Below are 24,345 nucleotides of genomic sequence, written 5' to 3' on the forward strand. Positions count from 1 at the left end.
GCCTGAAAGATGAACAACTGTTATGTAAAAGACCTGCAGTGGAAGCCCTAGACTCTGCGTGATAGATTGGAAGATTGATCACAGATTCAATGAGTTTTGCTCTTGACAAAGCGCACTCTTAGCACAGGTAGGTGGTTTAATTTCAACACAGCATTTTCACATTTATTATCTTCAGCTCCTACTGTCTCCTGCTTACTAAGAAATTCTGCTATCTGAAAAAGAGTTTATTTTGAATGCTTCCACTTTTTTAGAGCCAATACCAATTAGCCAGGAGGAAATTATTTTTGAAGCTTAACCATAGAAGTTTATTTGGGGGGAAACAAATAGAATGAGAGGGAGCCAGTAACAAAACAAAAAATAAATAAACCATATTAGAAGTAGAAGAGGGAATTGTTTGAAATTACACAGCAGACTGTAGATGCCAAATTTTGTCTACTGAGACAGGGGAGACCCTGGGAGTCCCATCTTGATAGATAGGCTTGTCGTGGCTGAGACAGAAATCAAGCAGAATGGGTGGTTGTGAACTCAGGTAGCACAGAGTCAGGGTTCTCACCTGGATGCTCAGGAGAATCGTGTGGGAGGCTTTTATACCCACAGTACTCAAGCTCTACCCCCAGAGATTCAGCTTTCCTTCTTCTGGGGTAGGGCAGCAGCATCATTCAAAAGCTCCCTGGGTGAGTCCATTGTGAGCTAAAACTGGGAACTTGGGAAGCCCTGGGCAAAGAACGGAGGCTACAGGTGAGGAAGCTAAGGGAGACAGAGCACATGTGGTGGGGCAAAGACTCTCCGTTCAGCTCAGAAACTGGCGGAACAGTAAACCACTGTACCCGTTCAGTTTTTCTCCAAGCTACTTAGGTAATGTTTAACGTTTGTGAAGCTATTGGACTTACACCATGTTTCCACTTTTGGATGATGCCTCTGAAAACTGCTAAGCTTACATTAAGTCCATTTCGTTAATACTCATATTTTGTATTATCCACAACCTCTTCTCCCCATCGCCCTAGTGAATTGAGAGGCGACCCTGGCACACTCCTGTTCACTTACTTTGATTCCTTGTAATCCATAGCCAGGGGGGCCAGGAGGGCCAGACAAGCCTTTCTGCCCAGTATCACCCTGTTAGAAGATAGAGAGAAATCGGAGAGAAGGTTAAGGAGATTTAGAAAGAAACCACAGACTACTGCTCTCAGCTACATTCTCACTTCAGTCTGATGAAGACCTACATCCACACTGCCCATATTGATATAAAGTAGTGTTTTCACAAAAATTTTAAGCCAAAGAATCCTTTGCAAAAATTTTACATGTAATCCAGCTGTAAAGAGATAAGGCAGAGCTGCTTGGCGTAAGCAGAAGCGTTGGACCCGTAGCCTCGTCTGCTTGGGCTCCTCCAAGCTGCTCTACCGTCAACCCCTAGAACACCAGGGGTTCGAAGACCATTCACACATAATTCTATGTAGACTTTACTGTGTTACTCCATTTCAATATGGCATATTAATTCACAGGGGTTGCAGTTAAAGATTCAGCAGCTATTGATGTGGATCAGAGTTGAATTTTTAAGAAAATATGTAAATGAAGCAAAATGTGTGTCATTTCCAAGTATATGTTCCTTACAGCTTAAGTTGACCCCATGTTTCTTGAGGAAAGACTTATGTGATCAAATAAGATTGGAAAATGTTCTACACCACAGTATGAATATATTAAAGCCTCTAAGAAGTCCCACAATAGAAAGATTAGTTTAACTTTGTTTATCCCAGAAGTTCCCAAATTAACATTTTGATGAAACAAACTTTGAGAAATCCTGAGTTAATAAAAGTTACTGTATAAGTCAGTCATTTTCTTTCCAATATGGGAAAAAGCTTTATTTTTTTCTGATTGTAAGAGGAACTCATTGGAAAAAAAAAAGTAGAAAAAGAAATAAAAATGACAATGAAGAAAAAGAATAGACCCATCATTGCATCACCCAGTGATAACAACTACTAACATCTTGGAGGGATCTTTTTTCCATATAAAGGGATCTGTAAGGTTAAGAAATAGCCCACTGTCAAAATGGAGTTGATGGACAAAAATGGATAAACTAAGAATCTTGGTAATTCTAGGATCCTCAGTCAAATCTTTGACTCATAAAGCCCTTTCCCTTTCCTCTCTGATAATAGGATTCTAATTCACTTCTGTGCATTTTGGGTGTAAATATACGTGTTTGACATTTGAATTTGTGATGGGTGGCTCGCTGAAACCTGTTTTCCCTATGAACATGCCTGATACTTCTTTACCTTCCTTTTTGAACAAATCAAAGGAATATTTGTTAAGCAAATGAATGAACAATTGAAACAGGGCTCCTCAACCTCAGCATAATTAACATTCTGAGCTGGATAATTCTTCATTATGGGAGGCTGTCCTGTGCATTGTAGGGTGTTGTTCGGCAGCATCCTTGGCGTCTACCCACTAGATGCCAGTAGCACTCCTTCCCCAGTGTGACATAACAACCCAAAATGATTCCAGACACTGCCAAATGTCCCCCTGGGGTGGAAAGGGGAGGACACAATCTTCCTCATTGAGAAACACTGGATTAAAAGAATAAAAGGATAAATAATCACCAAATTGGAGGCGACAAAAGGAAGAGAAATAGAAATGAGAGCAAAGGGAGCCAAAGGAAGTTCCTCTCACCTTCCACGGGGACAATAAATTAGGCCCTTGCACTGGGGACACAGTGGACTACGTGCACACACACAATAGATCCATCAGCTGGTGTCCTGTTAAAAGGCGACCCGAGGCACCTCTGGCCAAAGTAAACACGTGCTTCTGAATGACGGCACAGCCTCTAAGGAACCTGGGAATATTTTGAGCACTTTGCAATCACTTTTTAAAAAGACATTAACTTTCTAATTTCTTTGGGGGAAGCGAATGGCTTTATAAACCTAAATGTTCTATTTTACTGAAAGTTCACGTGATATGAGAAAATAAGACTCTTCATCAACAGTCAAGAAAAACCTAAGTCAGCATCAGAGTGAGCACTTCCTATGCATCGTCATGGGTGGTACCTGACCCTCACCCAGAGCACAGACCTGAGGACTCACCTTTGGCCCTTGGGCTCCTATGCCCCGAGGCCCAGGGAGGCCTGGAGGGCCTCTGACACCAGGCTCTCCCTGAAAAGACACAATGAATGACAAGTTATTGATTAAAAAATCCTTTATGTTGTATAATATTTCATATAAAATTTCATATTTCATATTAAAATATTTCATATGAATTTTCATATTCAGAAATATATTTTAAAATCCCAAACCCTTGAATTTGACTAAGATGATAATTGAGCCCTTTTCTTCCATCTCACTTTTCTATACTTGGTCAAGGGAGTGTTATCCCTCTTTGTTTTCATTTCTTATTGCCATTTATCAAGCCACCTGATACGGGTTCATTTCAGAGCAATAAAGTCCATTAAATTCTTGGCAACCTTAATATATACTTTTCGGAACTCCCTTCTCAGGAATTTGGAAAAGTAATTACTGCCATTGTGAAGAGAGGGAGAAGAAGAGACAAGAATAAAAAACAAGCATTAAAAGATATAGCCCTCTCCTGAACTGGTTGCTCTCATGTTTTTATGCGACTTGGGTTAGGGATTGGCTTTAGGATACTCCTGCCCCTAGAGTGGTTATGACTGCGGGGTGGGTTCTCTAAAGGCTTTTAGATTCACCAATGCATGACAGTTTCATAATAGGCAACTATCACCAGAAAGGTGGTGGGGCCTGACTGGCGTGGGTCAGGCCCTGTGGTTAGACCTATTTGAGATGGGAATGATGGGAAGAAGCAGAGAAATGAAAATCTCTTTATTAACCACCTTCTGTGTCCCCAACACTGTGCTCTGCATGTTCATATATGAGACTTGATATAATTTAGTATTCACAAGAATCCTGTATGACAATGACTAACTTACCTAACTTCTCTGAACCTCTGTAAATTCATCAGATACATAGAAAATCATATCGACCTTTCGTGGAGATGACAGTGGAGGCAGACAAAGAATGTCATGCTTCTGCCACCATGTCTAGCACAGAGCAGGCGCTTGGTAAATCTCAACTCCCCACCCCACCTGGTTTTTTACAGAGGGGACTAAAGTTTGCCCAAAGCTGCACAGCTATTGAGAGGCAGGGCTAGGAGGATGTGGAGAAATAGGAACCCTTGTGTGTTGCTGGTACAGCTACTTTGGAAAACAGTTTAGCAGTTTCTTAAAAAGTTCAACATAATTTTACCATTTGATCAAGTAATTTCACTCCTAGGTATACACCCAAAGAAAATGAAAACATATGTCCACACAGAGACTTACATATGAATGCTCTTAGCAGAATTATTCATAATAGCCCAAAACTGGGAACAACCAAAATGTCCATCAGCCGCTAAATGGATAGACAAAATGTGGTATATTCAGCAATAAAAAGGAATGAACTATAGCTACATGCTACAACATGGATGAACCTCAAAAACTATTCTTAATGAAAGAAATCAAATATTTGAGACTACATATTGTTGAGTCCATGTACATGAAATGTCCAGAAAAGGCAAATCGATAGAGACAGAAAGTAAGTCATTGGTTGCCTGGGGCCAGGAATAGAAACTAAGAAGGGGGATTAACTGTAAATGGGCACGAGGGACCTTGTTGGGGGGATGAAAATGTCCTAAAACTGATTTGTGATGATGGCTGTACAACGTGGTAAATGTACTAGAAAAAAATCATTGAATTCTACACTTAAAATAGGTGAATTCTATGATAAGTAAAATATGCCTCAATAAAGTCATAAAGAAAAAAAAAGGCCAGAACCAAGCTTTGAACCTAGACTCCCAAGCTCTTAGGCCTAGGTTCTGTTTTGTCCATGTCCTGTTAGGAGCTAAGTAGCTTATATCAATAGCTTTCAACAGTGCAAAAATCATAAATGATAAGAAATGATTAAATTGTTTATGTAGAAAAATCCCACCTTTTATTTAGCTTTGCTTTCTACTTCCAAACCCTAAAATACTTCTAGAGATAACAAGACCTTTAAAAATGGGGTAAACCTTTAAACTTTATTACTGAGTTAATTATTTTAATCTCTACTTCATAATTATGTATTCCCTTTTGCTTGCAGGCCACTGTTATGATTCTGGTTTTCTCTATCCATCTCTTCCACTTAATAGCTAGCTGCTTTTGAGACCACAGGTACTAATTATCTCTTTAACACCTCTCTCCTTCTGACTGCCAACTTTTAGTGACCGCAAGTTTCTCCCAGCTTAAATGATCACTCCTATCATCAAGAGTTCCAAGTAGAGAACATGAACTTGTCCTATATTATATACATTTCTATTATCTCTTCTTTCTTGTGTACTTCTGAGGTACCTTTAAAAGGAGTATCTATAAATTCACCAGGTGAGGGTCTCCAATTATACCTTACTATTTCACACACTTGCTCCATTTTCTCTCTTATTCAGTTCCCCCAACCATCACCCTTCAGGAGTGTCTAAAGGCTAAATGCAATAGAATAGCTGCCTCTGTGGACACCTTATTGCCCTCTGTATATTTGAACCTTGGCCAGTGAGCTTTAAGGGTGTGATCCATGTCAACTGTGGTACTGCAGTGTCTACTTCAAACAAGCTATCCATCCTTTTCTATGTAATTGTTGACATATAACTATGTTTTACCTATCAAAGTTGTCTTTTGTAATCTCTTGATCTATGTAAATATAACCTGATATATGCTTTTATGAATCTGATAGACTTTAAACCAAGACTTATCTTAACACATTCTGCAAGTGTTAGAGTTGGTCAGTAACAGGTTTTAGGGTGGTTCCTTGGTGTTTATGGATCATACTTTTCAGTAGATGGGAATATCAAGCTCTTAATGAGCTGTGTAAGTCCACAGAGACAGTGTCCCTCCACTATGGTGGGTTCTTGAAAATGTATAGTGTCTTTTGTTCCATGGGCCATGCATCCATGCTAGACCACAACAAGGTGAATGAGCACAAGAGGACCATGGTCAGGACTCATTTCATCCCTTGATAACTCTGGTTGTGCTACAGTGCAGCACCAATGGTACCTAAGAGGTGCATTTACTATGATATTTTCAGATATGTAGTTTTATTGTCTGTGGATAGAGTGACATTCACAAATAGGATTTTACAACAGGTACTTGCATAGCTGGACTTTGCTTCCCACGCAGGATCTAAGGTTATTGGAGCCTGCAGAGGGAGCCCTTGCATTAGGAGATAATGAAAAGACCTGAAAGCAAATTCTGGAGTTGCCATTTTTAACTTTGTCCATCAATTTCATAAGACCAGAAGTCTTATAAATCCTACCCCTACCCTCTCATCTCCACTCCCTCAAAAAAAGAATTACTATTTAGATTGCCTACAGCTTCCTCTTGGCCCACAAAAGGGATTCTGGATGGGAGATACTCCTTTCAATTTCATAGAAAATGGCCAAGTTTAGGACTTTCTGCAGTGCTTGCATATATGAAATTAGCAAATGATTCAGTAAAGGTTTTACCTAGACCATAACCCTGCAGTGTGGTTAGTTTCAACCTCATTAAAATCATACATAATCTTATGATGGCCCAATCATTCATTGAACATTTTACATTTTAAAAGAAAGAAAAGAAGAAAAAGAAAGCAAAGGCACTATCACATGTATTCATTTTCTCTTTGGCAAATATTTGCTTTGGTTAATATGAAAATGATTATAATTAATTTTTAATAAAAGAACTCATAATTAACATTTATTTTTTTTTTTTTTAAATTTTTATTGGAGTATAGTTGATTTACATTCTTATATTCTTTTTTTTTTTTAAATTTTATTTATTTATTTTTGGCTGTGTTGGGTCTTCGTTTCTGTGCGAGGGCTTTTTCTAGTTGTGGCAAGCGTGGCACTCTTCATCGCGGTGCGCGGGCCTTTCACTGCCGCGGCCTCTCTTGTTGCCGGGCACAAGCTCCAGACGCGCAGGCTCAGTAGTTGTGGCTCACGGGCCTAGTTGCTCCGCGGCATGTGGGATCTTCCCAGACCAGGGCTCGAACCCACGTCCCCTGCATTGGCAGGCAGATTCTCAACCACTGCACCACCAGGGAAGCCCTTAACATTTATTTTTTATCATGTGGCAGGAACATTTTAGCCATTATCTTATCTGAACTTCTTAATATCAACTTACTGCATTTTATACATAAGGAAACTGAGGCCTAAGAGGATACATGATTTGCCAAAAACCATGCAGCTGGAAGCAATTCAAACCCAGGTCTGACTCCAGAGTCCGTCTCCCAGCTTGGCGTTGGCTGGAGCTAGATGCAAGATGATAAATTCTCCCCAGACTTGTTTCCAGCTGCCATTTAATGCAAAGACCATGGCTATGTGGCTGTGAAAGTCCTTTTCCTACATTGAGTCAATCACACTCTCTCAAAAAAAAGAAAGAAAACATCCTGATTGTAAGATTCCCAAGAGGCCCACACAACCTACGCAAGTACCCAGCTGTCTAAGGCTTCCCTTTCCCTTTGCCTCTATTGCCATTCCTGTTTTGTGGTTTTCCCCGATGTTTCAATTGGTTTCCTTCCAGATCTCCTAGCTACACAAATTCTTACTCTCTTTTTATCCATACTGCAAATATACTTCATTTGGCATAGTAATGCATACCCCGACTACTACTACTACTACTACTACTACTACTACTACTACTACTACTACTACTACTACTACAACTACTACTACTTTAGTGTGTTAGAATTCATAAAAATGTTTTGTAGACATTATTCCATTCACTTCGTAGAATAAACCTTTGATGTAGGCTTATTATCCCAAGTCACAGATGAGGAGGCTAAGTCTGAGGGAGATTAAATGACTTGCTGAGGTTACAGAGCTAATAAGTGGTAAAGGTTTCAAGTGGACCAGTGATAAGGAAATAGTTTGTTATACATTTTATGTTTTTTTAAAATTAATTAATTAATTTATTTATTTTTGGCTGTGTTGAGTCTTCGTTTCTGTGCGAGGGCTTTCCCTAGTTGTGGCAAGCGGGGGCCACTCTTCATCGCGGTGCGCGGGCCTCTCACTATCGTGGCCTCTCTTGTTGCGGAGCACAGGCTCCAGACGCGCAGGCTCAGTAACTGTGGCTCACGGGCCTAGTTGCTCCGTGGCATGTGGGATCTTCGCAGACCAGGGCTCAAACCTGTGTCCCCTGCATTGGCAGGCAGATTCTCAACCACTGCGCCACCAGGGAAGACCCCCTTTTATGTTTTATAAGATTTAAATATAATATTTGAGAAGATAGTACTCTTAGAGACAAGACAGCCCGTTAGACTTTCTCCCCCTACATATATTAATAAAGCTTTAATCACCATTTCTCCCTTTGTTTGTGCCAGTTAAGTCTCTGTCACTCTATGAGAGGGCTGTGGAAGCAGGTTACAGTTGTTCTAAAAGTGATTTCATGCTTTTCTACTTTGGGACAATAAAAAACAAATTGAATTCACTGTGAAAAGAATTAGCCTCTCAAGGATTTCCCCCAAAAAATGTTACTCTGAAGAGTCCACTAAATGATGAAACCAAGGAATGACTGAGTTTTAAAATAAGGTAGAAGAAGTCAAAGTGATGATTAGCAGTTGCTTAATGTTTCTTTCTGGCTTTTAAATAAAATTAAGGTATAACTACTAAGGCTCCAACTACCACAGATATAAGCACCACTCTGGAATGAATTATGTAACGAGTATATGTAACGGTTTGGTGACTCCTGAATACCTCAATTGTGGTTGCCAGGATGTCAATGAAAATTTTAGAGGCCTTCTTCTAAGCTTATGGACAGACAACCCAGATATTGATAATGTGTATTAATTATAGACTGGCCATTGTCATACAACTCAGTTGCTTTTCACTGACACCCTTTAAGATGAAAAGGGAGACAGTAACAATTACCAGCACACTTCTCAGGGGGATGGGGAAACAAGAAGGTGCCAGAAAACCAAAACTCAAGTCGCTATAACATTTCCTTGAGTGTATTTTTCCAGCTTTAAATTGCAAAATATTTAAAATAATTTCAATTCTTCAAATCAATTTCTCTCCTCGAACATTAATATTTACCCCAAAGCAACAGTATCTTAAATGATAACTTAAAAACTTGCTTTAGGATTTGGGAGGATTTGTTGTTGATTGCTTCTTCCTTTTCTCAAAATCAACTCATCAAAGATGAGCACATGATTCTCCTGTACCAAGAATCTCACTGGAAAGGGACACTCTTTCTTATTTAGTTGAGTTAGAAACCTCAAAAATAGAAACGTTGACAGCGCCCTTAATGTCAGGGAGAAGAGAAGGCTCTCTTGTACGGATATTCAATATAATTTTCCACTGGGGGAAAGTTCCTCCAGTCTGCATGATTAAAAATAAAAATGTGTTGATGGTGACGTGGGTGTTGAATGATAAGAGGATTTAGTGTGCATTCTTAAGGCGGAAGGGAAGGTATGTATGTACTCCGGGGAAGAGAAATGCAGAGCTAGGAAAACAGCAAGGAGAAATGAAAGCAATACTGAAAATTATAAGGTAGACTACATTCCAGCTCTGATTTCAGAGATCACGCATGGAACTGAATTGGGGAGTAACCTTGAAAAGTCACCTAGTCAAGTGACCTTTTCTGGCATCTGAAGGTCCAATTGCCTGGTATTTAAACTTGATATGGCTCTGGCTTTAATTAGTCCTCTTTTCAAGCTGATTGTCCTTCCTGTAGCAATTTTGCAGTCATATTATAAAAGGTGGGTTTCTTCAACTCCAATTTGGAATCATGGACCCTCAACTTTACTAGCATTAAGTCTGTATCCTAGGCCAGCCCTCCTTGTCAGACACAGTTCAAAATGGAGTTCCTTGTCCAGTCCATGTCCGCCAGTGGAATCCACAAATTCCTAATGCATCTCTGCGTGAATCGCTCCTCTGTTCCACCACTGCCTCTTGGTGGTGTGCACATATGTGAGCCATTGCAGAGAACAGAGGGGCGATTCAGATGCTGGGAACATTTTTAGAATAATGATACTCAGTGGAATTTCACATAGACTTCCATTTTAATTTATGAATTTGGGTCACCTTTGTCAAATAAAGCATGTATTTATAATATTCAAACATTTAAAGCTTTTGGAAAATGTTTAACTCTTTGGGTTTTAGGTTTATGCTTCTGCTTAATGTTTACATAATTTGTTTTGACAATGGAAAAACTAGAATGGAAAGAGAAACAATCTAACTGTACACTAAACAGTGCCGAGGTAGTTGGAAAATGGACAGTATTGAAGACTGAGCATCTGTAGATCAGGACAAGTCATTCTACCTGCTCTGATTTATTCATGCACTTAGTTTTTCATTCATTCATCCATATTTATAGACTCCCTCTCACACTCAACACAACATAGTATCAACACTGTTTATATTGTAAAGGGACAAGTTGCTCAACCTCTCTGGCTCTTGATTTCCTTATCTATAAAATAAGAGAGTTGTTAAAAATGCCATGAGCTTCTGGAAATATTTAGGTAACATATAATATTTAGGTCATATACAATCATGATAACAACAACAACAACCCAACAAGCCTTTTTTGCCCAGACTTTATTCCAACCACTTTATGGTTAAAAGGTCCCTTGAGGGCTCCAAAGCCAGGTTAAGGTTCCTCTTTGCAAGAATTGGCCTAAGCTCAACTGCCCCAAAGCTTTGGGGAAGGCCTTGGCTTTCTCTGTGATGAACTAGCACACTGATGGGGGCTGAAAGAGCTGAGAGAGGTGCCTGGCAAGATGCTCCTGCCCTTCTGGAGCTCAGGAGAGCCACTCCTTGTGGTCCTCTTCCAGGAGGCCAAGAACAAACTCTCACCCTCAGAGATGTCCGTGAATCAGCCCTGGGGTGATTCACTAGCCTATGGGGGTGAAACTACGGAAGCAAAGAATTATCTGGGCTTCTCAAAGGGAGATGAGATTTATATAATGATGGTCCCCAAATCACAAAGGGTCCTTCTAGTGTTTCTGGGCCCAGTAGAGAAATGGCAGCAGTGTTAGGTAGAATCTTTGAGCTTGCCCTCCCCACCATCGTGCAGACAATTTGGGTAGGGTTCAGGGAACTGGATGAGCACTTCCAACTTAGCAAAAAGACCCCAAATTGTCAGTTCCTCTTTCTGGCATGTTTCCAAAGTAGATTTTAGGGACTTCCCTGGTGGTCCAGTGGTTAAGACTCCACACTTCCCCTGCAGGGGGCATGGGTTCCATCCCTGGTCAGGGAACTAAGATCCTGCATGCCTTGCGGTGCGGCCAAAAAACTAAAAAAAAAAAAAAAAAAAAAAAGTGGATTTTAAAACTGTATCTACTATCTCCTTGGAAATTGTAGTTTTTACAAGAATTTTAGAAATCTCTCAGAAGCCCTTGTCAAAATTTGGATTACATTCATTCAAGGGAAGTGTATAGAGTAGTACTATAACCACTGATGTCATAATGGAATTCCTCCACTTGGAAAAAAGCCATGGAGTGCCACAAGGGTGCAAGATGTCAGGGACTGCTTTTTATATGTTTTGAAACATAGAAGCTTTGATTCTAATGTCTGTGTCAAATGCTAAACACATGTGACCTTAACTAAATATCGCAAAACCCACCATAAATTAATCGTCAACCTTAACGGTTTCCTCATTTCAAAACACATTTGTTTTGTAAGTTAATGCCCTAAGGCCAACATTTTAAGGTGACAACACAGAATTTAAATAAGAAACATGTCTGATATATATGTCTATACAATTACACACACATGCGTGTGCATGCACACAAACCCACACATTTCCATGCACTTACAATTTCTCTGCCATTTTAAGAAAAAATGGAAGGAGAGGAATTTTGCACACATTTGAGTCCTGTGCTTTTGCTACCATTGGCAACCTTAGGTTTTTTGAGAGTCTCACCTCCACTTTACCAAACCAAAAGGACAAAGTTAAGTGGAATTAGACTTTTCCAAATATTTCCCTTTCTTTACCAGCTTCTGTTGGGCTGTGTGTGCTTGTGTGTGTGTGTATGTCCAAAAGTTTTCTTCAGGAAAAAAAAATGAAAAAGGGCCCATAAAGTCTCTAAGCCTTCTATAAAAGAAGAGAGGTGATTCTGAAAGTTATTAAAAGCTGGTGTTTGCTTTTGGAATTGCCTTTATTTTCAAGTTCATGATCCACAGGTTCTTTGATTCTAAGACTAGCTTGCACTCTTGACATCTCCTTCCAGGGCTAGAGAGGGCCAGGGTAATGCATTTTCCCAGCATCCACAGGAAGGGGCGACAGAGAGAAGGAGAAGGCAGCGGGATGGAGGCAGGTCCTCGCCTGTGTTCCCATCTCCCCTCAGTACACGTGGGCTGGAGGCTACTGCTTCCACTCAGCCTCCTGTGTGAGTTAGCAGAGGGAATGTGAGTTTCGCTTAAGACATCTTCTGGCAACATGCTGTTAACAACAACAGAAAATAGGCAGGATAAAATTTTGAAAGAACATTTTTTTTTTTCCTGTGATTTTTCCCCTTAAAATGTGTATGAAAAAAATACAAGTGACTTTTAGAGGGAAATGATAAATGAACTCATTTAGTAAATGTTTAGTCTGCATGTTAAATAACCTGACATGGTGGAACATGCACAAGAGTCAAATTTTTAAGTGCTCACTATCTGTACTTAAGTGCCCGTCTTTATTATTACTGCTAAATGTAAAGCAGTAACGCAATGGTATAATTTAATATAATACAATGTATACTTATATAAAATATTTATAATAATCTACTCTGTGGAAATGTAAATGGTTACATGCTTCCATTGGAATACAAATGCATTCCAGTATATTTAACACATGCCTTATTTTGAATAGGAATAAGCTTCTAGTTCCATAACTAAAGGAATGTTTAGTGTAAAAACAAAAGTTTTTACCAATGTTTTGCTCAGCAGAAAGTAATGTGGTTTACATATTGAAGTTCCTCTTTCTATTTTTAAATTTTAACATTTTGACAGATACTTTGCCTTAAAGAATAAATATAGATAAAGAATATTTCAATACGCAAATTCAAATGAGGATCAGATTCAGTCCTGAGTCAGACAAGCCAGAACCTTGACAAAAGCACCTAGGGTGTCTGTCCTCAGCACAGCCTACTCAGCACTTTTAGACACGTCTCCCTGACTTTCCTGATTACCCTAACACACAGAGATGGGCAGAAATCAAGATCTCCTTTAGAGATGAATTGAGTGCCATGGGTCTCCAGTCTTTCATTCTACCTGGGAGAGGCCAAAAGGGTACTTGCCCCACTGTACAGAAGCAGTATCAAGGTGTCAACACTCCCAAATGCTGGGGCAGAGGCCAAAAGCTCAAGACAAAAAGTTGACATTAGGCCCTTACAACCTCTTTCTCTAATGACCTGGAAGCATTTGAAAAACTAAGTGAGTAGGTATATTTCTAAGGAGAATTTCACTCTGTAGGGTAACACTGATTATTCATTTTCCATTCATTCAACATGTTATAGAGTTCCTACTGGGTAGCACATCTAGTTCTGGTACCAAGTATTTAGTACGACAAAGAGCCGGCCTGCAGGAAAATTTATACTCTTGTGAAGTATGCAGAGCAGTAAATAAGCAAGATGATTTCAGAAATGCTGCGTGCTGTGGAGGAAACACACTGGGGGACGTGACAGCGATGGGGGTGGGGAGAGGATTGCCTTTTGTATGGCGGACAGGGAGGCAAGATTTGAGACCTGAAAAAGGAGCTATCCTGACAAAGGCAAGGTCTGGAAGCAGGAATGAGCTGAAGGAGGGCAGGCCAGTGTGGCTAGAGGTGGGCAGCAAGGGAGCAAGGGGCGGGAGCGGCAGCCAAGTTGTGAAGGGCCCCGGAGGCCAAGGAAAGTGCTTGGAGTTTGTTCTCTGTACAAAGAGAAGCCATTAGAGAGTATTTTTGAGAAGGAAAGAGATGTGATCTGATTTATGGTTTTAAAAGACCAATTTGCGTGCTAGGTAGTAGAAGGGCAGAGGTGGAAGAGGGAAGACCAGTGAAGAGGTTTGAATAGCCCAGGTGAGAGATAATGGTGGGCTGCCTGATGGAAGCAGCAGGAGAAAAGCAGCCAGAAGCAAGATATATTTTGAAGGTAGAACTGATGGGATTTACCATAGGACTACACGGGGAGGGAAGAGAGGGAAAGGAAGGACCAAGAATGACTCAGGTATCATGGCAGGAGCAAAGGGTGCTCGGTAGCACCATTTCCAGGCTTATGGAGTGAAAATCAAAGGCTTTATTTTGGATGTTAGGTTAGAGTTGTCTGTGAGAAATCTCGGAGGAGATGTACGGTAAGAAACTAGACGTGTGAAAGCAGGGCTTAGAGGAGGGAAGATAGAAACCTGGAGGCCATCAGTGTGCAGATAGTGGTTAAAGCCATGCTATTGAATGAGAGCACTTAGGCGTGGCCAGAGAGGGGAGGGATCTGAACCAAAGTCTGTTCTTGGTACAGGAAGACAAGGCAGCAAAGGAATGTGAGGGTTGCTACCAAAAACCATAAAGTTAATCTACATGTTCAAGTGAGTACAAGGCCCAGGAAGTCCATAGATGAGGAAAAATAACTTGATCAATTCTGTAGATGCTTCTCCTCTTCTATCACGTCTGATAAAGATTTTCACCTTTACCAAACTAAAGGTACATTTTTAAAAGCTACTGTTACCTACTTTAAAGGCTTACCTTTGCTCCAGTGTCTCCCACTCCACGTAAACCCCTTGGTCCAGGGGGTCCTGGTAATCCTTGAGGGCCCTGAGGTGACATAATAAGGGGGCGAGGGAGCAACCTTGCTGTGTGCAGTGTTCAGGAAGGAAGGGAGGAAAGGAAAGGAAAGGAAGGAGGGAGAAAGAAAAAAAAGAAAAGAAAAGAAAAGAAGGGAGGAAGGGAGAGAGAGAGGGAGGAAAGGAGAGGGGGAGGGATGAAAGGAAGGGAAGGAAAGGGAAGGGAGGAAGGAGGAAAGGAGGAAAAGAGGGAGGGAGGAAGGATGGAAATAAAAGCAATGTCCACACTTACAGCCACACCAGGATAGCTGTCACCTTTGAGTCCTGGAGCACCCACTGGTCCCCGAGGGCCTTGGGCACCCTGGGTAAATTCCAACACCAGGAGATATCATAAGACTAAACTATGAAACACCTGGCAAAACTTAAGCACAAAACCAACTCAACATGCCAAAGGTGGATTTGATAAGTGCAAAGGAATGGTTTGAAAAATTTTAGAAGGAAATATGGCAACTCCTTATCTCCTCATAAGTCTTACCCATGGAATGAGTGTAGGGAATATATATGAACCATTACAAAGTCCTCTATAGGAAACACACTTCATGGGCATTAGAAAAGGGCTAGTTGCTGATATTTTAATTTTAAAAATTACCAATTTTTAATGCATCATAAATCAGGAAGTATAAAATGAGAAAATTCAGTAAGCATCATGTGAGAAGAGTAGAGAAGAATATGTAGTAAAAGTTTAAGTATAAGATAAGATACTGTAGGTTACCTATTATTATGTTACATCTATTATCTTCCTCAGTGGGGCCCAAATTAGGTGAGGAATAAATAAGCTCAAATAAAAATTAAAAACAGATTAATCTTTAAAGAACATTTTATAAAAGAATAGGACATAGAGTTTGTGGTTCATATCCTGAGACCTAGGAAAAAGTTATAGATACTGCTTTACCGTGATGACCTTGGGCATCACAAACTTTTAGTAGCAACTACTGACCTCCTATATAGAGGACAGGGAAGGAGTATTGTTGCCTTTTGAACATTAGAGTTCTCTGTACAAATCGAACTCGGAGAAATTTCTGGCTAAATTAAAATGGAGAAAAAGAAAAAAAGAGGAAGACTCTTACCAGAGAAGATTTATTAATTATAAGTCTACTACACTTATATTTAAAACATTTCTATTTATACCACATTCCGTTCTGTTGCCGTGATAACTCTTACAATGGCCCTTGTCAATACACGTCAATTATTTTGATAAAGAGCTGTTCACGTTTTTAAATATTTATGTTTTTCCACATTAGGAGGAAGCTCTACTAACAGACAGACCTTTGTTTTCCAAGATTGGAAGAAGTATCAGAATTCTTAATATTTGTATTATGTGCAAGCAAACACTGAAATCAAACCGCCATTATTCCAAGCCAAAGTGTTGCCCAAAATCTAACTCCCCAAAACTGCTCCTGATTCTACTCCTATGAATGAAGGATTGGGAAAAAAAATTCTTCAAGCCATTTAAGCAATACGAAAGTTAAATTGATTTTGAAAATCATGAATGCAATAGCTGTTATTTCCTATTAAAACAAAGAGACTGGCTTTATGTGGTTAACGTTCTTAAGAATGATCTTCAGAAAACATGTGGCCACTTATAAACACTTAAGGTACAATTTATCATCAACAAAAACCCAAGGTGATCTCTTAAAGTTGTATGACAGAGAAAAAACAAATTGTTCTGGAGAGGTGAATTTTGGTGTATTCCCCACTAAGGAAATGGTCACTTCTCAGAAGCAATTTATTATACTATTCCTATTATGTTCAAGGTTAAAATGCTAAACATTTTCTATGGGACAGGTCCCAAAATAAGATGCCCATTTCTCTGCATGCTTACACAGGGAGCAGGCCATCAACAAAACGAAGCAGTAACTGCTTCCTGGTTAAGTTGAAAGGAAAAAAATTGGAAACAAAATTCACTTTCAGTTTTCATTTCTAAGTTCCAAGCCTATAACAAATTATCAGCAGCTGTTATTGTTTATCCTCTGGCACCCAGAGGGGGGGGAAAGCCACTGAAACATTCATAGCTTTTGAACATTTTTTTTCCTAGGCATCTTTGTCCTCTCTCCTACAAAAATTTCAGTTAGCTTGTTACTTCTAATGCTAATGGGGGTGGGGAAAGGGCAGTGTTCTCGCTCAGATTTTTATTTTGGACGCCTCACAGTATTTCTATGGATGGAATTTTGCCACTTGGTCTTTCTGCACTGGATTCAAGAAAATGTCTTGCAGAGTGATTCACTTGGAAGTGTCTCTCTCATTCAACAGAAATTAGGGTAGAAATCTTAATCAGGTGTTTCGAAATGGGCTTTAAAAAAAATCTGGGAGGTCCCTGAAGTGATACACAAAACTGAATTTAACGTGCCAAAACTTTTATCAGACATTTAACCCTCCAAGAGCTTAAAAACCAATGCATTAGGGAAGAATGGCAGAAAGAGTATCATTAGAGGCCAAGGGATTAGGAAATTGATTGAAGAGGCAAATAACTTTAAATACTATCACCAACGACGCCTAATAATGATCACTAGAAAACAGGTGGAGCTTTTAAACCCCGGCTGCACATTTAATTAGATTTTATTTCTATTGTAAAGAATAGTATAACCAGAGAGAAGTAACTTTAAATCACAGACCTAGGAATACACAGATTCAGGAAGTTATCAAACAATATGAAAAATGTCACCCAAATGTTCTTGATTGAGGTTATATCTGTAGTTTTAGCATTAGGAAATTTGGAATTTTTTCCTTGAGTCATACATAACTTGGTTTTCCATAGAATTTTTACATATCTTGGGTTCCTATGTGCCTCAGAGTCTGGGGAGCAGGATGACCATCTTGTTCTGGTTTGCCCAGGACATTCTCTGTTTTAGCTCGAAATGCCACATCCCGGAAACCTCTTCTGTCTCAAATAAGCCAGAAGATCATCACTCTAGGAAGGAGGACCCTTAAAGTGATTAAGAACAGCAGAGGTCAGGATCTTACCTCATCCTTCAAAAAGAACCACTCCAACTTATGTCAGTATATAATAGGTTTTGCATTATATTTCAAAGATGGTTCTAAGTTTTCTTTTTTGAAGTTTGAGAATCACTGACGTTAGTACTTGAACCCTTTCATCTAGAAGAGACAATCTGATAAACTAAAGCCAGCTTCAAAGCTACATAACAACATGCTACTAATTTAATAAGTGCTGATTATGGAGCCCTAAAGCCTGTTCTCATAAACGGGGATGTGCTTGTTGACATTTGGAATGTAGAATTTTGCTTGATGCTGGGTTTTATGTGAGGAGGGAAATGGTACTTTGTTGCCATGGGAAAAAAGTGTTGATTACTTAAAGCTGTCTTCTATAATTATTTGCATTTTCATTTGAAATAACTCTGAAAGATGGACAACAAAGCAGGGAAATCTGATTCAGTAAAGTTTCCAAACATGAACTTTTTGGACAATGTTTTACAGAAGGGATACATTGGCCATTAATATGTAAATGAAGGAGGCTAGAGGCCATATAATCTCATATCAAAGATATTACAAAAAGAGCATTTTCAGTCAACTGTTTAGTCAGCAAACATTTTACCAGAGGAGCTATCATCCCCCACATTTATGAAAAATAAATGATCTGCTAGCTTGATTTTTTAAAAAGGGCATAGTGTATTCTTACATTTCAGTTCATCAACGTAGAGACTTCAAGTAGAACAATCACAATCATCAACTTATGATGCATTAAATCTACTTTCACTTCTCTCACATACAGGAAAAAAAACCGAAAGAACATGAATAAAGGATACCTTTGGTGCTCGAATAGCAATTCCAGGTTCTCCTTTAAATCCAGGAAACCCAGGTCCTCCTCTATCTCCCTGTACATTTCAAATAATGTTCACAGTTTCAGGCTTTAGATTTTATGAGAAACCATAATGGCACAGAGCAAAAAAGCCATTGGCCAATTATAAAGGGCTTAATCTATTAGAATCAGATCCTGAGAGAGTACATCTTCTCATGTATTTGAGGAGAGTTTCAAATCTTAAGCAAATAAAAACTGTCAGTAAAGACTACTAAGCTGTTCAGAGAAAGGCCACTGAAATAATAGGTGGCTCTCTAGACTCAAATATTTAGACTGTGAAAATGTCCAGGAATGCTCTTACATCTGAGTGGATTTCTTTTCCGCCAGACTTTCTGATTAGCAGATTATTCTGAACAAATGCAATAAATTCTTACATGCTTTAGGGTCTAGGATTTAAGGGAGGTAGTTCAAAGTAAAGTGACAAGTTCAAGACTAGGAGCAAGAAATCTGGTTTCTAATCTTACATTTGCTGCTGGCCTTTTCCACTCCAACTGCCAAAGACCCAAGTAAAAGAAAAAAACTGTTCCCAAGAATGCATACCTTTGGCCCAGGTGGTCCCGGAATTGATGTTCCAGGCATCCCAAAAGGGCTCATAATCCCTGGATCACCCTAAAAAAAGAGCAAAATACCCATTACATGTCAAACAAGGAAACCATATACAGGAATTATATTAAAAAATATAAAAATTTATTTCCAGCATTTTAAAGTATTGTGACCTGTTTCACAGACCAATGTGAAAATATTTGAGCATCTTTGTTAAGCCACTACTAAAGTTGTTGATGATTAAAATTTCACTCCCTTTAATAAATGCATTCAGTTAGTTCCGGAGTAATAGGAAATTTCTCTCTCTTGTGCATCCTTTTATTAGCTAATAAAAATCATGCACTTCGTGGTGATTCACTTTTGTGTTTGTATGCCAGGAAGCTCAGAAGGAAATATTTGTTCCATTATAACAAATACCTTTAGTGTAAGTTTTTGAGTACACTTGGTAGGTAAATAATGTTCCTTCTAGTTTATAACTTTTTCCTTTGTTATTTTATTTTATGGTCCACAGTATATCAGTCTTCCATTGTATGGTATCTCACGTCCCTTATTAAAAGTAGAGAGTTTATGGTTTAAAAAAATGAAATTTTGAACAGGAAAATTAAAACATTTCTCTTTTTTTTTTTTTTTTTGTCTCAGTGTGAGTCTCAATAAAGACTCAGTCTGGAACAACAAGCAATGTCTCTGTCCTACCTGGTTCTAGATCAGTGATTTTCAAATCTTAGGGAACAGAGATATCATTAGAGAAGTCTGGTAAAATATAGGGTCCAGGGTTTCAGCCCTGGAGATTTTATTTCAATAGGTCTAGGGGCTGGGCCCAGGAATATGAATATTTATGAGGCACCTCTGGTGATTCTGATATAAGTACCACTACTGCACTTTAAAATACTGTGCAAAGCAATTGTCTTTATTTTTTTAACTTATTTTATTGAAGTATGTTTGATTTATAATGTTGCGTTAATTTCTACTGTGCAGCACCTATATAACAATCATTTAAAAATGGTTTTCACATTTTTGAATGATTGTTAAATAGGTGGCCACGTAATATCCTCAATTTTGCTTCTTGGCCCAAAAAGCCTAAAATATTTGCTCACTGTACCTTTACCAAAAAATTGGCCTCCTCCTGCCTTAGAGAATTGACTGTCTGGTCCTCCTGCTTCCTCCAGGAGGGACTCTATCAGTCAGACGCACTGGGGATGAGTCCTGCCCCGAGCCACCTCCATCTTCACAGCTGAGGCCTCCCCCTGTGCTGATTCCATAATACGACCAACAGGCTGAGCACACTGGCCGCTGGGGCCAAGTGATGCCGAGGCCTGTACGTACCAGTCCTTAATGCCAAACCTGTATGGCAATGGCACAGGACACGGCCAGGGTTCTGGCAACAGATAACCACCCTATTCAATCCCATGGCAAAGGGATAAAACATTAACCTGTTAAAATATTCACTAACACCAGGTGAAGCAAAATGATGCTTCTAGATTTAATCTATTCTGCTTTTTTTAAGAGAAGCCAATTACTTTTAACTACAAAATTGTATACATAGAAAGTATACAATTCTTTTAAAGACCCTTATTTAGGTGTATGTTTTGAAATACGGCAATTCTTTATCAGAAAAACCTTTCTTTCAAAATACAGAAGAATATTCACGTTGAGTCAGCATAACTAAGACATAGAGTAATCACTGTTGTTAATACTAATCCAACACATTTCCTGTATAATGGCTTTTCTCATCATGTGCTCCTTGAACTACTTGCAGCAGAAGACACTTATTTAGGAAATGCAGATTCTTGGGACCCACCCACATACTAAATCCAGATCTCTAGGCGTGGCACCAAGAAATAGGGGTTTGTAACAAGCTCCCAGGCAATACTGATGACTCAGAAGTTTAAGAATTACTGGTCTATAGGGGATGCCTTATTTTTTTGTACCTGCTCGTATCTTGCCAGTACCCTTTTTTTTAGTTGTTCTTTAATAGTCTGGTCCTTGAACAGAACTCCCTGTTTCTTTCTTACAATTAGCGTCTTCCTAGAGCCCTGAACTCTCTCAGGTGTGCAATTTCTGTTTCCTGACACGTCCAGATGACCTCCACATTCTCTCCTGCTTAGTCAGGACACGTATCTAATTTCTTGCTTCACAATTTCCTTACTTATTCCTCAGCACCCTGTCTCGGGCAGTTTATCAGGACACATATGCCCTACTATCCATTTCACATATTGATTTTTTTCCTCTCTGAATAACTCCATGTATTGAACACTTACAATGTGCCAGGAACCATGCTAAGTTCTTTATTCACTCTTTTAAGTCTTCGCAACAACCCTGTGAAATACATACTATTACTCTTTTCTTTGTACGGTTGAAGTTGACTGGCCCCCAGAAGTTCCGGGGTGGAGGAGGACGAGAATCCCACTCTCCTGCCTACTGAAGCCCTGCTCCTCATCCTCACTGCATTGCCTCTCAGTCTGGGGCTTTTTTGTTCTTATTCAGCAAAACAAGATGATAGAGAATTGATAGCTTCTATGGTCCTAACTTTATCCCAACTACTGAATATTTTGCTGTTACTAGAGAGGACTGACACACAGATTCTCTCCTAGCAGAATGAATATTTCAATGAAGATCACATGTTTTATGCAATCTCTTTATTCCATTCTATTATGGTCTGAAATAGTGTGTTTTCTAAAGCCTTTTTCATTTGGGGGCTTTTGTTTTGTATTTGTTGAGAGGAAAACAGTGGAAATCTAACATTCCATTAAAACCAGGCACAATTACAATCTCCCCAAAGCAAAAATGAGAATATAAGAAACATACCTTTGGTCCTTCGGGCCCTGGAAATCCCCTCTGTCCTTGATTTCCTTTGCTCCCTTTCTTTCCTTCATCACCCTGACAGAAATTATAATAAAAATATAGTTGTTCTATTAACAGACCCTCCTTAATGTTATATCATGGCCAGATTCTCAATGAATACCTACTTTAAAGTGATGTTCCCCAAGCCCAGCTCAGTTGCACAGAGTTTGTCGATCTTCCTGAACAGATTGGATGACTTCAGAATTGTTCAGTCTTCATTTATTCAGTATGATTTAGTATTTTCTAAACCCTATGTTCAGTATCTTCCTTTGGGGCCTTTGATTTGACTTTACAGTTCTTTTGCCCCCTTGGTCTATTAACAGATGATTTTCAGACAGTCAGTTTCAGAAAAGAAAGCCATCTATGATTTGTCATGCTGTTTTTCAGCTTCTGTGCTATATCAGTTTTAAAATATAAAATAAGACATTTTAAAAATCCAGCCTTGTTTCTTCCTCAGTGGAGAGTCTAGTTCTTTCTCCCAAAGGAGGCCCATAATTCAACTGGTAGAAAGATGAGTGAGCATTAACCTGGTGCAGAGCTAGAAATTGCCTAGTGTTCCCCAGCAGGGTTGTGTACACCAATGCTACCCCCAAAGAATTGTATTACCTTCAGCCAGAAGCCTCAGAGAATTCCAGAACTATCCTTACACTAGGGTTCAACTGCAAGGCACCATACCTAAGTTTGTGTCTAGCTCAGCAAAAGAACTCCTCAGGGTTTGTAGCCGAGGCCATTCAATATATATGACATCAATGACTATACCACAGTTTTCCAGTTTTCAAACCTAAGCATGCATCAGTATCACCTGGAGATTGCTGGGCCCCACATCCAGAGTTTCTGATTTAATAGGTCTGGATTGGGGTCCAATAATTTCCATTTCTGACAGCAGCATCAGGTGCTGCTCTTCCAGGGACTGCACCTTGAGAACCACTGGACTATACCAAGGTCATCGGCAATGCAGACACTTCACTAAGAAGAAAAGGTGACCTGTAGAATCCACAGACATGCAAAGAACTCCCTAATACGCATACTAATCGAGAGTAGTGACACAGGTAATTTTAAAAAAACCTGTTGAATGTCCAAATATTGAATATAACTTATTGTATCATTATTAATGCCAACAGAAATGAAATCTACCCACAACTATTTATTTTCTCCCGTTAACTACCAAATTGAACTTATTGACCTAAATCATTCCAGAAGCCAACAGTAAGAATCCAACTATTATTACAAAGTGCCAACACTGAACAATAACATACCTTGGATATGTAACATATTCCTACCACTCTTCTCCAATAGCCTTCCGTAAGCCCCGAATCACCTGAAAGCCACAAATCCAGTCAATGCATATTCTCCTTGCTCTGCTGGTCTATTTGACACCACCCATTGCTTTCCTCTTGAAATGCTTTCTCCTTGGTTTCTCTAACATGGTACTACTATGCATTGTGCCTATCTTCATGCTGTTCTGAATGCTCTTCACCTACTGTAAAATGTGGGATTCAAACCTTAGCTCTCTTTCTCAGAGCTATCATTCATTCCCACAGCTTCAGTTATAACTCCAAGGGTCTCTTTTCCAAAAGTATATTCAAGAAAATGTTAGTTCTCATGAATGTTAATAAGCAATCATTTCTAAAAGTATTTTTTGCATCATGTTGAAAAGGGATTCTCTGTTTGTGTTTTTACTCCCTGCTTCTCACCCCACCAAAAATAGATCTCAGAGTCTGGTTAGTCAATTATTTAAAATGTTTGAAATTCTACAAATATATTTATATTTCAGTTTTTCACATTTAAGGTTAACAACTCAATTTTAGCCAATATTTTCACAAGGCATAGACATCTAAGCTATCAATTACTATTTTAATAGAATTATAAACAGAACACTAATAAGTATATGGATTTTATTTTTACTTTACTCATATATAATTCTTCAGAATCTTTATATGGTCATTGATGACCGCACATAAGAAATGCAGGAACATCTGGCACCTTAGAGGCTATAGATAATGTCACTAATGGTCTTATTGATGAATTTGGATATTCTCATCTTGACATATAAAGATGTTATTCAACTAGCATTTCTACAATGTATAAAATAAATGTATTCCATGTTGTGAAAGTACCACTTAATAAGGTTATATTTCTTATTACTCTGTGAGATTGTATAAATATTTGAAAAAAAATTTATGGACTTTGATGTCTCACTGATGTATCTCAAGTCTTCTTTTCCCTTACTATGTGTTTTTTAAATGTCAGTTTGGCTGTTTACTAAGAAAATGTATTGAACTCTTCCTGTAAGCTGGGACTTAATGACAGATGTTAGGAAAATGAAAATGAGTAATACATACTTGCTGTCTTATAAAAGTTCAAAAGCTGGT

At 39.0% G+C, this 24,345-nt stretch overlaps 2 protein-coding genes across 3 annotated transcripts in view; one reads left to right on the forward strand and one right to left on the reverse strand.

Annotated features, from left to right (window-relative positions):
* The window catches only part of MIOS (meiosis regulator for oocyte development), a 237,064-nt gene that overhangs the window by 78,895 nt on the left and 133,824 nt on the right, over positions 1-24,345 (forward strand). For both annotated transcript variants that reach the window (XM_057550236.1, XM_007164786.2), the window contains exon 2: positions 2-127. The gene's annotated coding sequence lies outside the window, so the exon portion shown is untranslated. The remainder of the gene's footprint in view (position 1; positions 128-24,345) is intronic.
* Positions 1-24,345, reverse strand: part of COL28A1 (collagen type XXVIII alpha 1 chain) — a 151,406-nt gene that overhangs the window by 55,713 nt on the left and 71,348 nt on the right. The window contains 7 exon segments of the mRNA XM_028164369.2: positions 1,045-1,113; positions 3,072-3,140; positions 14,678-14,746; positions 15,008-15,076; positions 18,537-18,605; positions 19,130-19,198; positions 21,938-22,009. Of these exon segments, the coding sequence (XP_028020170.2) occupies positions 1,045-1,113; positions 3,072-3,140; positions 14,678-14,746; positions 15,008-15,076; positions 18,537-18,605; positions 19,130-19,198; positions 21,938-22,009 (486 nt within the window).

This window comes from Balaenoptera acutorostrata, chromosome 7, assembly GCF_949987535.1.
Source record: "Balaenoptera acutorostrata chromosome 7, mBalAcu1.1, whole genome shotgun sequence".
In the NCBI taxonomy this organism is placed as follows: Eukaryota; Metazoa; Chordata; class Mammalia; order Artiodactyla; family Balaenopteridae; genus Balaenoptera; species Balaenoptera acutorostrata.